The sequence below is a fragment of the Homalodisca vitripennis genome, chromosome 7 (genome assembly GCF_021130785.1).
Source record: "Homalodisca vitripennis isolate AUS2020 chromosome 7, UT_GWSS_2.1, whole genome shotgun sequence".
Lineage (NCBI taxonomy): Eukaryota > Metazoa > Arthropoda > Insecta > Hemiptera > Cicadellidae > Homalodisca > Homalodisca vitripennis.
In genome coordinates, this window is record NC_060213.1 from 59190277 (window position 1) to 59204054 (window position 13778).

The 13778-nt window shown below is 34.0% G+C and overlaps 1 protein-coding gene across 3 annotated transcripts in view; it reads left to right on the forward strand.

Annotated features, from left to right (window-relative positions):
- The window catches only part of LOC124365871 (E3 ubiquitin-protein ligase RNF216-like), a 77865-nt gene that overhangs the window by 43871 nt on the left and 20216 nt on the right, over positions 1-13778 (forward strand). For all 3 annotated transcript variants that reach the window (XM_046821965.1, XM_046821964.1, XM_046821966.1), the window contains one exon: positions 4510-4597. In XM_046821965.1, the coding sequence (XP_046677921.1) occupies positions 4510-4597 (88 nt within the window). The remainder of the gene's footprint in view (positions 1-4509; positions 4598-13778) is intronic.

The following is a 13778-nucleotide window of genomic DNA, read 5'->3' on the forward strand; positions in this document are numbered from 1 at the left end:
TCACAGATTATATTTTTTAAAGGGTAATCATCAAACATATTTAATGAATGTATTTGGTGGAATCAGTAGGTTTCACGAAAAGCTAGAACATTGTAGCATCCAACATTGATGCTTAACCAATGTAGCATCTGAGCTTTGCTTTTTAGTGGCCTACTTGTTATTATACTACCATATGTGGGGTCCGTATTCATACCACCCATTTCAATCAATTTTCCTTGTTGACAATCCACAGGTAAAATATTTGTTGCATTCTGCCATTTAGAGTGTGGTTGTTGCACTCTATGAAGACGACACAGCAGTTTAACTACTCGAGGACCAACATTTTTAAGTTGATTTTGATGGTAGAAAAAATATTTACTATCTCATAAAATGAAATATGTGATAAATACCGCTGCTAAAATAGTTGCTTTGCAGACAGTTTGAAAGAAAATCATATAAAAGCACTAAAAACTAATGGGCACATTTAAACAACCATGGTTGTGTGGAGAATACTGTACATGATTTTTTCTAAATTCATGATAGCTGATCAGTTTGCTGAAACTCAAGGATGAAATTGAGAGCCGATTTTTGAACTGGAATATTGTTGAACAGTATTTTCTCAAACAAAATAACTTTGGTTGACACTTCAGTGGTTCAAATTATGAACATGTGGTAGATGCCTAAGGTAGACCGCCCACAATCAAACCATAAACCGATAAGAGTGTAGAAAAAATGTCTTCTTGCGTATGTTGGAACAGTCTAAAATGTTTGGGTGACGTAGTTGTGTGTAAACACAATGGGAATTGGGACAATGACTTTAAATCACTGTTTAGTGACGTTTTTCAATCAATCGGTAGAACATGGCCCGTAGTATGTATATACATACAACTGGAGATCCAGATAACGTATTTTTGATGGGAAGGGTTGAGTCAATACAAATTTTGAATTAGCTCCAGTTCACCTTCCTCCTAGTGCGTCTGGAATCTGACATTGTCACAGACTTTACTCCTAGAATCTGGAGTCATGTTCATCTGAAGAGAATTGTGAAAGTACCTCTTCACCTAGATTACAGTATATTTTGTAGTTTAGGTGTCTCTGATGTTCAAACAATGTAAAAGAGTTTGATCTTCTTCATCTTTTTATCTCTTTAGACGAACATGACTCCAGGAGTTAATCTCAAGCTAAACTCAACCTTTACGTTAGATTATCAGGGTGCATTTTTTGGCTGTGCTAATCGTATGAGGGAGGTATATCATCATACAAAATAAATATAAAGTCAGCAGCAATGTGAAATCTACTTCAACCGGTGGGCCATGCTGTAAAAATTATCTTTGTTTTAAGTTTTTACAGTGATTAGCTTATGGTACTTGAACGCATATGTTAACACTGGTGACTATCATTAAGTTGTTTACCCAATGCCATGAGCCACTGGTAGATCTCACTGGTTTAAATCCTGAAGGATTTCATCGTTTCTGGGAAGTGTCATTGGATTAATGGCATCAATGAATGTAGTTAAGATTTTGCAGGCTAACTTTCCTACTTGTCCAAGCAAATAAAAGTACTGTGTTTACAAATATATACAACATTGGCAGTGCCTAAATTACTTTTTCACTTTGAAAGAATTCATCCAGTGAATCTAAGACACTGTCCAAGAGCCAACCCTGACCTTTACTTTAAAAGCTTTAGCCAGGAGATATTTGAGTCCACTACCAATATTTATACATCCCATGTAAATATGGCCTTTCGAAGGTATGAAATGAATGATATTTTTTCAACAACAGCCTTTCTAAAAGTTGTCTCATGACATAACAAATCTTTGGTAATTCTAAGCAATATATGGGTCAACCTCGATTTTTCTCATATTACAATATAATGTTACAATAGTCAATTAGAAAAGGAAATTACTAGAATTTCTTGCCGGAAAGCAGTTATAGGGAGCAGGCAACCGCCAGACGGTCATATATTGCTTAGAATTACCTATTAGTGATCAGGGCTTCAAATTTGGAACTACTCGAGTTAATTTTTTTTCTAAAAGAACAAGCAGCGGGCAGGCATTGTGCGTGATCTGGGTATATACTGAATTAATTTTAGTCCGCGCGGTGTTATCTCGGCGTTATCAGTCACTGGCGGCCGGTCCTAATCAGTTGCTATCGTGATGTGCAGCCGTTCGGATGTTAATCCTTTTTTGTATAATTCGTGCGAGTTTATGTTAGCGTCATTTATAGTTTGTTCTGAGGATAGTGTAACTTTAAGAAATTTTTTGTATGACCACGGAGTTTTACCACGTAATAAAACATGTCCAAGTTGCGGGGGTCAAATGACCTTAAATGAAACGGATCACGTGTTTCAATGTTGGAACAGGATAGAAAAGACTGATCGTAACTGGAAGAAAGTGAAAGTCCAGTGCAAAAAGTATGTGTCTCAGTATAAATTAACTTTTTTCGAAAACCATAATGTCACAACTCAAACAGTGTGCCGATTTGTGGCTTATTGGGTGTTATTAAAACCACCACAACATGACCTGCTAAGACATGAACTCGACATGTCTCATGTTGCTGTAGTAGATTGGAGTAGCTATCTCAGAGAAGTTTGTGTGATTATTCTAGTTGAAAAATCAGAACCTATTGGAGGGGTGGGCAAAACAGTAGAGATTGACGAGGCAAAAATCGGTAAACGTAAATATAACCGCGGCCGTATTATTGAAGGGAATTGGGTTTTCGCTGGTATTGAGCGTGAAACAAAACGTTTTTCCGTTCCTGTACCAACACGCGGCCAAGAAACGTTGTTACCTATAATACAAAAGTACGTGTTGCCGGGAACAACAGTAATCAGTGATTTTTGGAAAAGCTATAATTGTTTACAATATAACAATTACCAACATCTTACTGTTAACCACAGTTACAATTTCATTGATCCTGATACCGACGCACACACCCAAACCATAGAACGTTTGTGGCGGGAAGTTAGAGGCAATATCCCAAGGTACGGCAACAGAAAACATCATCTTGTTGGACATTTAGCTGAGTTTATGTTTAAAAGAAAATATTCAGATTATAAAACTAGAGTACACAACATCTTTCGGGCAATTTCACATGTCTACAACGGTGTCACAGCGTATGGTGACCGCTGTGAACAACAACCCATTGAGCCAGACTCCAACTCCGACGTTGACGACTATTAAGGTTAGTTGTTGGTTTTTGGTTGGTTTTACTTTGCTTTCCGGCATGTAATTATGTGTTTAAAATTGTTTTACATACATTACCTACATTATATTGTAATATGTAATAACAATTTATCAGTAATTTTTAATAAAAAAAAGGATCACGCACAATGCCTACCCGCTGCGCAGTGCTTTGCGCTGCTTGCTCTTTTAGAAAAAAAATTAACTCGAGTAGTTGCAAATTTGAACCCCTGATCACTAATAGGTAATTTTAAGCAATATATGACCGTCTGGCAGTTGCCTGCTCCCTATAACTGCTTTCCGGCAAGAAATTCTAGTCATTTCCTTTTCTAATTGACTATTGGAACATTATATTGTAATATGAGAAAAATCGAGGTTGACCCATATATTGCTTAGAATTACCAAATCTTTTTACGTCCTCTTTACGGTGAGTTTTTTTACTTATGATGTTTATACTTGTCATCATCGTTAATGTTATGTCTTGGTAAGTGAGCCACTGATAGCTTGTAGCAAAAAGAATCGTTTCATATCTAGTTTTCCAGTATTTGATGTCCTGCTCTTTAAGTTTTCATTACAATTTTTGCTTCATTTTTATAGCATTGAAAATAATTGCAGATTGATTTAAAGATAATAATGATGAGGATTTAGGGACTTTTTAACAGAATTTTAGAGAAACTATTTTCAGCCCAATCTCTTCTAGATTTGTAAAAGCAATATTTATTAGCAATTTGACTTTTGTTCCCTTTACTTGTTGAAAACTTTAATTGGTGTTGAGAAAAAACACAAGAGCCACTGATGGTCTTCTTGGGGTACAGAGGATCTCCATAAAATTAATTTTTGGTTAAAAAATCTATTTATTGTTGATAATTCATGTAATGGCGTAGTTTGGACACTTAATTTTACTATCAATATTGTAAAACATAAGAGTCTAATATGAGATGAATTAACTAGTGAATGTGTGGGCTTCTCAACAAGTGCAGGAAGTAATCATCATCCCTCAACCTTCTTCCACGTCATGATTGAAATGCACCATGTCAAGGTTTTATTGATGTAGGCATCCTTAGTTCAGAGTTACTGCTATGCAATCAGTTTGCATATGCAAAACCTTTCATAATTATAATTAAAATAGATAGTTTAAGGAAAAATATATTTTTCTTTTCTCAATTAAGTAGATCAGTAAGACAATATATAATGTATATAATACTCATACATAAAAAATTTATTTTTCTTTGATTTTCAGAGGCTAATAAGACAAATTTGATTTGTTCAGTTCACTAAAGCTTGTATCAAATACGATTGTTAAATTTTGGTTGGAACTAACTCTAACTCATTCACATTTTACTTTTCAGGAGTGCAGAAATCAAATTTGCAGAGGGTGGCATTAAATTCCCCTGCCTGATCAACTGTGGCGGTTCCATCCCACTTCAGACTGTCAAGGTCTGTGACTTTACAGTTTAACCTTTCATTGTATAAACTGTGGTTGTCTGATGGTCTTTAAAAGTTATTGCTTCCAAGAAGATGTGAAAGAGATGTAAGATTTGGATCAGTCACAGTAATCATTTGAACTGCACGTGATGATTGGATGTATGTGGGTTTAGCAGTTATTCAAGTCAGTTCAATATGTTTGTTCAGTACTACACAGGGCACACAACATGGGTATGTTCATACATGAAAGTACTCGTTTTTATTCATAAAAGCTGTTAGTTTGAACTATTATTGAGTTTTAAATTTTTTTCACTTCGGACCAGAAGATGAGAAAATCCCTCAGCACACTTAGTTCTTAAAAGAACCTCTATGCTACTTGCAGAGTGACAGGATATTTAGGATGGGTTATGTTATGCAATACAACGGTAATAACACTTGATACATGGGTAAACAACGGCAGTTACGAAATATTGTGTCTTTGATGGTGTTACTGTGAAGGTGTTAATTCTCTTTCTGAATGAAGATTAGATGAGATTATTTAACCCTTTGACTAGTGGGTTTTTTTTCAGTAAGGGTGCTGTAAAAAGTGAGTTTTTAAAATTTTAGATTTAGTTAAATAAGGGTTAAATAATCTGAGATAAAATCAGGTTACTAATTTAAATTTTTGAGTCAGTTTAGATAAGCAATTAATTGCTATGGTTGTCTAATAATAAACTAAAAAATGAGTTTAGTATATGTGGTAGGTGTTAAATATTTTGAACATGGTTTTAAGACCTATTTATATATAGATAGGTTGATTAACCCTCTGATTGGAAAAGTCAGAAATATCTTACTTAAAAGGTCATTTACCAATTGTAGAATCAGATATTTCTAACCTAATTTCTCTGTATTTGTAAATGCAATTTGGTCTATTAAAACTATGTAAACACGTATAAGACTGTGGATGGCAATTTGTTGCTAACTACACTAAACTACAGTTTTTGTACTGGGTACAATCTGAAAAGGACTATATTTAGACACATCAATTGCTCAATTTCTAAAATTGCTGGCAAGCTCACAATTTCACTGAAAATAACTCTTGTTGTTAGTGGTTATTTGTGAAATATTATTCACAAGTAGACGTGATTGGTACTATTAGAAAGTGTTTAAAAATCTTTGATAATCTGCCAAATAAAAAAACTAAGTACATATGCAAGTATTTCATACAATATTATACTTAACTCTCCAGTGTCACACAGGTTTCATTTGGATCCCACTATTATAAAATAATGATGACATAATATTTTTTAGAAGCTTAATTGTATAAAGGAAAATACTTGTTCAGATCGGCAGTTGTTATCTGTCTGCCGATGAGTGAGGAGCTCTTATCTTTAGTCTCCACGCTTATCTAACTACGGGCCATAACCTGTCCAGTGTAGTAAAGATATGCTTTGCCAGTGAATATTTTATAAGTTGTATAAATTTATTTTGTTACTCCTTCGTAAAGATCTATTTTATTATTTGTGTGTATTTTTCACGAATACTATGTCCAAGTGTGGAAAGTGCAGTGTAGAGTTACGTATCGGCGACGTCACACTGAAGTGCGTGGACTGTAATGTTACGTTTCACCCGGCTTGCACACGCGTGGGTGCGGTACAAAATCTTACAAAAACTAAAATAAAATTTTGGAAATGTGACACATGCAAGAGTGAATCAGCCTCCGTACAAAGCAATGAAGATGTGGGAGAAGATAGAAAATCCATTCTTGAGGCCCTAAATGTAATGAAAACGGAAATTATTTCCAACGTCGATACCAAAATGGGACGTATTGAACAAACTGTTAACAAGCTGTGTGATGAAATAAAAGAACTTAATGTCAAAGTTAACAACTTGGAAGAAGAACAGTGCAAGTTGAAGGCAAGATGCGACGGGTTGGAGCATGAACGGGACCGACTGAGCGGAGAGGTACGAGACCTGCGGCTTCGAGTTTTGGATGCGGATCAATATTCTCGGAGAACCAATATCGAAATACAGGGTTTACCTCTTACACCAGCTGAAGACATATACGAAGTTTTAAATAAAATTTCCTCAAAACTCGGAGTGCAATTTAAGAGGGAAGACATTTCTGTGGCGCATCGATTGAGACTGTATTCAAAAAAGCAGGTCCACCCTCCAATTATAATACAGTTTATTTCTCGAAGTGTAAGAGATGAATGGTTCGCGGCTTCAAGGAAGAACAACCTACAGTCAACAGATATTGCAGCTGCGTTACCGCCAAGCAGAATCTACATTAATGAACACTTAACGGCTGAGAACAAAGCGCTACTGGGAAAGGCCAGGAGACTTTTACGTGAAAGGGAGCTGTATTTCGCTGGTTACGTCAACGGAAAAGTTCTGGTGAAGCGCCGAGAAGGTGATAACGCTAGGAGAGTGACAACCCTTGATGATCTCGACACCTTCATTACAGAATCTCGTTAATTCTGAAGATCATTATTTTATTTTCGTAAGTAATGTACTTGTATTTTGATTTGTTAAAGTAAAGTAATGTAGTTTTTATTTTCAAGTTCAGTACAAATATTTTGTTATTTATAATTTACATACATAGGTAAACAATGGTTTAATATGGTATAAAACAGCATTAGTTAAGTTTTTCTTTGTTTTTGCATGTAATAATAATGAAGGAAAATCATTCTTTTGAGGATTATTGCCCTGAGCCCAACCAAGTTTTTATGATCTATGTGTGAATGTATGTAAGTTCACAGTTCACAAACTCTTAATTCATTTTTAATATAAGTCACAATACATTGTCCCAATGCACCCTGCAAGGTGCGTGCGGGAACCAAAACTAAACAATTATATGTCCATTTACTACTGACTTGCTGCATTTTCTTGCTATGGTATTTTTATTTATATAAATATGGCCTGTTTACACTGCAATCAATACATTTCTCTGTTTTATAGTTTTTAAATAATTACATTTGGTTACTCAAACAAAACAAAAAAAACTATATTTTTTACCTTAGTTTGCATTGTGCGCATTTGCATACGCATACATATGGCACTACAACAAATAACCATTATATAAACTGTGAGAATGTACAACGATATAAACTGTGACAATGTATAACAATGTAATCTATGAGAATGTATAACAATATAAACTATGAAAATGTATAACAATATAAACATGAAAATGTATAACAAGATAATATAATTAACAATTAAATAATAACCAACAACTCATGTACACAACCAATAAATTAACACGCGCTTGTGTGTGTGTGTGTGTGTGTGTGTGTGTGTGTGTGTGTGCGCGCGCGTGTGTATGTGTATGTGTGCGTGTGTGTTCAACAAAAATTGTAAGGGGGCTAGTTTTAATTGATAAGTACATAATTTTAATCATACATTAAAAATAAGAATGGTATAGTTTAGCGTATGACTATGCAAGTAAAATATAGGACTCTGTTATGCTTGTTTCATAAATAAAGTTAGGAATGCATATTGTAATTTGTTTTCTTTCAATTTTAAAGTATAATGATGTAGAATACTCTTAAGCTAAACTTGATTTTAGTTCGGAACACAGTTGTGTTTATATTAATTGTCATAAACACATATGTATATATCAGATTAGACATAATATTAAGATTAAATAATTTAGTTCAAGGTTTATTATTTTTATCATACACTAAAATAGTTATTGTATAATAATAGTGAGCTTAGCAGAAGACTATGCGCACAAAATTTATCGATTCAGTTCTTATTCTCATATTATAGTGTTTAATAATTGGAGTATATGTTTTTTAGAATTTTTTTGTATTGGTACTATGCCAACTTAGATCTTTTTCATATTATAGTGGTATAACTTAAAACATAAACATGACTATTAAATTAATTTAGTACTGTTCACTGGGCAGGTGGGCGTCGTGGGCTATGGATCCGATAGAGGGCAGCGATAATGATCTAATTGAAATTAACTCATGCATACAAATCCCAGATTTTTCACTTCTCAATAATTTTTTTAGTAGCAACAATGGTCACGACAAACTAAAAATATATCACTGTAATATTAGGAGTTATTCAAAAAACATAGATGAACTGATGATTTATTTAAGCCATTTGAACTTTAATCTGGATATATTAGTTATGACTGAGTGTTGGCTGAGTGATGGGGTGGAGGGGGTGAGCATTGATGGCTTTGACATTTACTTTACAGATAAGCAACGGAACCGGAATGACGGGACAATACTTTATGTAAACAAGCGATTGACTGCCACTGCCACGCAGATTACGTTGGGGGAGGTGTTTGGAATTAGTTTAGATTTTATTTATTTAGGAGAACAGTTCAACTTACTTGCACTTTACAGAACTTTTGATAGCAATTTACACTTATTTATAGATGAGTTAGAAAATTATTATTCGAGAACGTTTAGAAACAAAATGTGTGTATTGATAGGAGACATAAACATAGACTTGCTTAAGAACGAAGTGCTGACGGATAAATACATGAATTGTTTACTTGGAACGGGACTTGTGAAATGTGTAGACAAACCTACTAGAGTAACTGAAAACACTCAGTCTTGTCTCGATCACATTTTTGTACGATATAGAGATATGAGTAGAGTTAGAGCAGCTGTGGTCGAGACAAGCCTCACAAATCATTACAGCACTGTTTGACAATAACCGGACCTACGGCCACTAACAAGACACAGACTGATACAGCTACGTACGTAGACCGAATGTTACTTGCTGACAACCTGACACGCGCCCACTGGGAACCCGTACTTGAGTCCTTGGAGGCCAATACTTGTTCCACACTATTTAACGATATAGTACAGAAATCAATCGAGAGTGCCACAAAGTTAAGTAATAAAATATCTACTAGATCTAAGAAACTTAAGCCATGGATATCTGCGGGATTGATTTGTTCAATAAGAGCGAGGGATAAGTTAAGTAAAATAATTAAAAAACAACCTTTTAATGTGTCATTAAAACATTATTACCACAACTATAGACAAACTCTAAGCACATCATTAAAACACGCTAAGAGAGAATATTATCGTTCTAAAATTACTGAAAACAGAAAAGACCCTAAAATGTTTTGGGGAATAGTAAACGAATTGGCGGGTAGGGTGCAAACCAGGGATACATTTCCAATACGAAAGTTTCTGCCGACAAATTCAAACATTACTAACGATAAAATTACTCAAGTAGCAAATGATTTCAATAATTATTTTGCGTCTGTTGGGAAAACGTTAGCCGATACAATTAACCCGGTAGGGGACCCAGTGGTGAGCGATAGCGACTATAGACTGGATGCGACATTTACGTTACGTACGGTGACAGAACTGAACATAATACGGCACGTGACAAATTTACGTGGAGGCTCTGCCCCGGGTCATGATGGCGTTTCTGCACGGGTCCTCAAGGACAATTTAAGCACTTTTATGAAACCACTGCTATACTTGATCAATTTAAGTATAACCCAGGGAATACTCCCTGACAATTTTAAGTTGGCTAAAGTGTACCCTTTGCACAAGTCAAACAGCTTTACTGACAAAAACAACTTCCGTCCGATATCCCTCTTGAGTGTCTTTACTAAGGTACTGGAGAAGGTAGTTAAGGAACAGCTCGTACATTTTCTCCAGGTAAATAATGTACTTTCTCAGTGTCAGTATGGGTTTAGGGACGACAGGAGTATTTCGGATGCATTGTTTGATTTAAATAAAGAATTAAATAGTGCAATCTCAGAAAACAAAAAATCAATGCTAATCTTTTTAGACCTCAAAAAAGCCTTTGACTCTGTTGATAGAAATAAGTTAATGAATAAATTAGAACAATTAGGTGTTAGGGGCAATGCCCTTACCTGGTTTCAAAGTTATTTTACCAATAGAAAACAATATGTCTCAATTTGTAATGTTAGTAGCGATGCAATTAATGTAGACTACGGTGTAGTTCAAGGGAGTACACTTGGGCCAATTCTGTTCTTATTATATATAAATAATATTGCCAAGCTAAATTTAAACGGAAAAATAACATTATTTGCCGACGACACACTTATTTTTCTGAAAGGAAATACATGGGCGGATGTGAGACGAGAAGCATTAAGTGATTTAATGTTATTGAAAAAGTGGTTTGATCAGAATGTCCTTTCCCTAAATATAACTAAAACAAAATTTATGCCAATTTCTTTGAATCCTCAGTCGGATTATGTCTTAGGAAATCTGATCATACATAATTGTGGAAATCACAGTAACAGTACCTGTATTTGTGAAGCAATCGAAAAAATAAACTCGTATAAATATCTTGGCGTTATTTTAGATTTCCGTTTGAAATGGTCAGACCATATTGAATATCTCAAACAAAAGACCCGAAAGTATATCTTTGCCTTTAAGAACCTTAGGGATATTCTTACTGTTCAAGAAATGAAAATGGTATATTATGCATACGTGCAATCTCTTTTTGCATTTGGGATAATTTCTTGGGGGGCAGCTTATAAATCAAATCTTGATCCTCTTTTTACGGTTCAGAAAACAATTTTGAAAGTAGCTTTTAAAAAATGTCATAGGTTTTCAACATCCATTTTATTTCAAGAAACTAAAATGTTTACAATAAGACAACTTTTTATAAAATCTCTTTTAATACACATGTATAAAAATTTAGATGATTTATTTGTAAGAACTCAACACACCCATAACACACGTTATTCTAGATCAACAGGAATTCTACCATTGCAATTAACTAAATCTTATTCTAACACCAACTCATACTATCTTGCTCACGTGCTTTTTATAAATATGAGTAAACAGTTTCCAAATTTTAGTTTTTTCAGTGAAATTTCTACAATTATTTTTAAAAGGAAGGTTAACCAGTGGTTATTATCATTGTCTATTGAGGAGGCCGAGGCAGTGCTGTCTACGAACTACAGACGGACAGTTTGACATGTAAACAGCCACCACTCCTATCCCATCATCATTCATTATCAATAACCTATTATAATCTGCGGGGACCCTGCTTAATTACCATTGTTGCTAATATGTATATGTTTTAAAATTAATAATATTTAATGCTTTAAAACAGGTACAAAGCAAAATTACGCGGTTTTTTCCTTTTAATATATTCATTGCATATTCGCATGTGTATGTGCATGCATATGTATATGTGTATATATGTATGTGTGTGTGTATGTATGTGTGTGGTGTGTAATGGTGTATTATTTTGTACTATATTTATATTCATTTTTTTTTTATTAATCCAGTCCGTTATTTCTTCAGGCGTAAACAACTCGAGACTGCGCACAGGCATCATAGCCCATGCAGGCTCATTTCCCGAGGACAATGTTTTTATACATGATGCTATTTTTATGATGTTTATTTTATGTTGTTAATTCTATGATGATTATTTCTTATTCTTTCTTCACATTTCAAAATTGTTCGGTATTGTAACAATCTAGAAATTAACTGTACAGATTGTATTATAATATTGTACATATTTTTGGGAAATAAAAAAATCAATTCATTCATTCATTCAGATTTAGTTATAAAATATTAGATGAAAAGTAAAAGTAGCTACACATTGTTATAATATCTTTGATCAGTCAAATTTGAATTAATACTATATTTATGTGTGTATATAAATTGGTGGAACCACGACTGTGACGAAGTGCATGAAAGAAGGCATCAGGCTTGGTTGAAATTTCAATCTCATAAAACCGAGGAAAATGCCAATAACCTCAAGAACACAAGGAAACTATTCTCCAAAATTATTAGAAAATGTAAGAGACAATATGAAACACAGTTAATTAACTCTATAGAGAAGAATTACTATAGAACCAACTCTAGAGACTATTACAAAGCCTTTCATACACAATTACAAAAGTACAGCCCTCCGACATTATTGTTGAAAAACAAAAATGGAAAAACTGCACATAACAATAAGGAGAATGCTGAAATAATGGCAGAAGCATTTAAGGAACTCCTGAATTGTAAGGAACCGGAGGAAATTTTGGAAATCAACACTAATACTCCAATAAAAACCAAACCTGTAAATATTAACCCCCCTACAGTAAAAGAAGTGGAAACTGTACTTAAAGAATTGAAGAACTACAAAGCAGGTGGTGAAGACCAAATGTTTGCAGAGGTGTGGAAGTATGCTGGAGTATCTAGTCATACCTCTCTTCATATGATACTACAGAAAATTTGGGTTACTGAGAAATTTCCCGATCAATGGACTATAGCTATAATTCACCCTTTGCACAAGAAAGGTGACAGATGTAATCCGGATAACTATAGAGGTATATCACTCCTCGATTGTACTTATAAGATTTTTTCAAAGATTCTCTACAACAGGATTAAGGACCAACTAGATCAAGAACTTGGAGAATACCAAGGAGGATTCAGGCCTTGGAGAAGTTGTACAGAGCAAATAATTACACTAAAGTTAATTATGGCATATTATAGAAAACAAAATAAACAACTCTCAATAACATTTGTTGATTTCAAGAAAGCCTATGATTCCATTCATAGAATATCACTATTAAAAATACTGAGACATTTTGGACTTCACCCCAAATTAATTAAATTAATAGAACTAACATTAACTAATACAAAGTCTAAAATAAAGTTTAGAGGAGAACTTTCAGAACCATTTCAGATAAAGACTGGCTTAAGACAAGGTGATGGATTATCACCGCTTCTTTTTAACTGTGCATTAGAGTACGTCATGAGGGAATGGGAAAGAAATAACCAAAAAAACATAAAGATTGGATATCAAAGGGACAACATTAATCTGAACTGTCTGGGGTTTGCTGATGACTTAGCTCTTTTGGCCAATGACATTCAGGAAACAAAACAGCAAATTAAATCTTTACAAGATATAGCTCAGAAAATTGGTTTAAAGATATCGTTTGAAAAAACAGAAGTTTTATTAACACAGCCTCCACTTGCAAATAAAATAAGGTTGGACAACCACAATATAAAAATTGTGCAGAAATTTAAATACTTAGGAGAAGTAATCACTTATAACCTGAATGAAAAACCATCTTGGCAAAATAAAATAGACAAACTAACTAAGATTAAACATGCTACTAAGAATACGTATAATAAAAAATGTCTTTCAATAAATACAAAATTAAGACACTACAAAACAGTTGCTCTGCCACAAATTACATACGCAAGTGAAACAATATTTAAAACAACAAATACTATTGCAATAGATA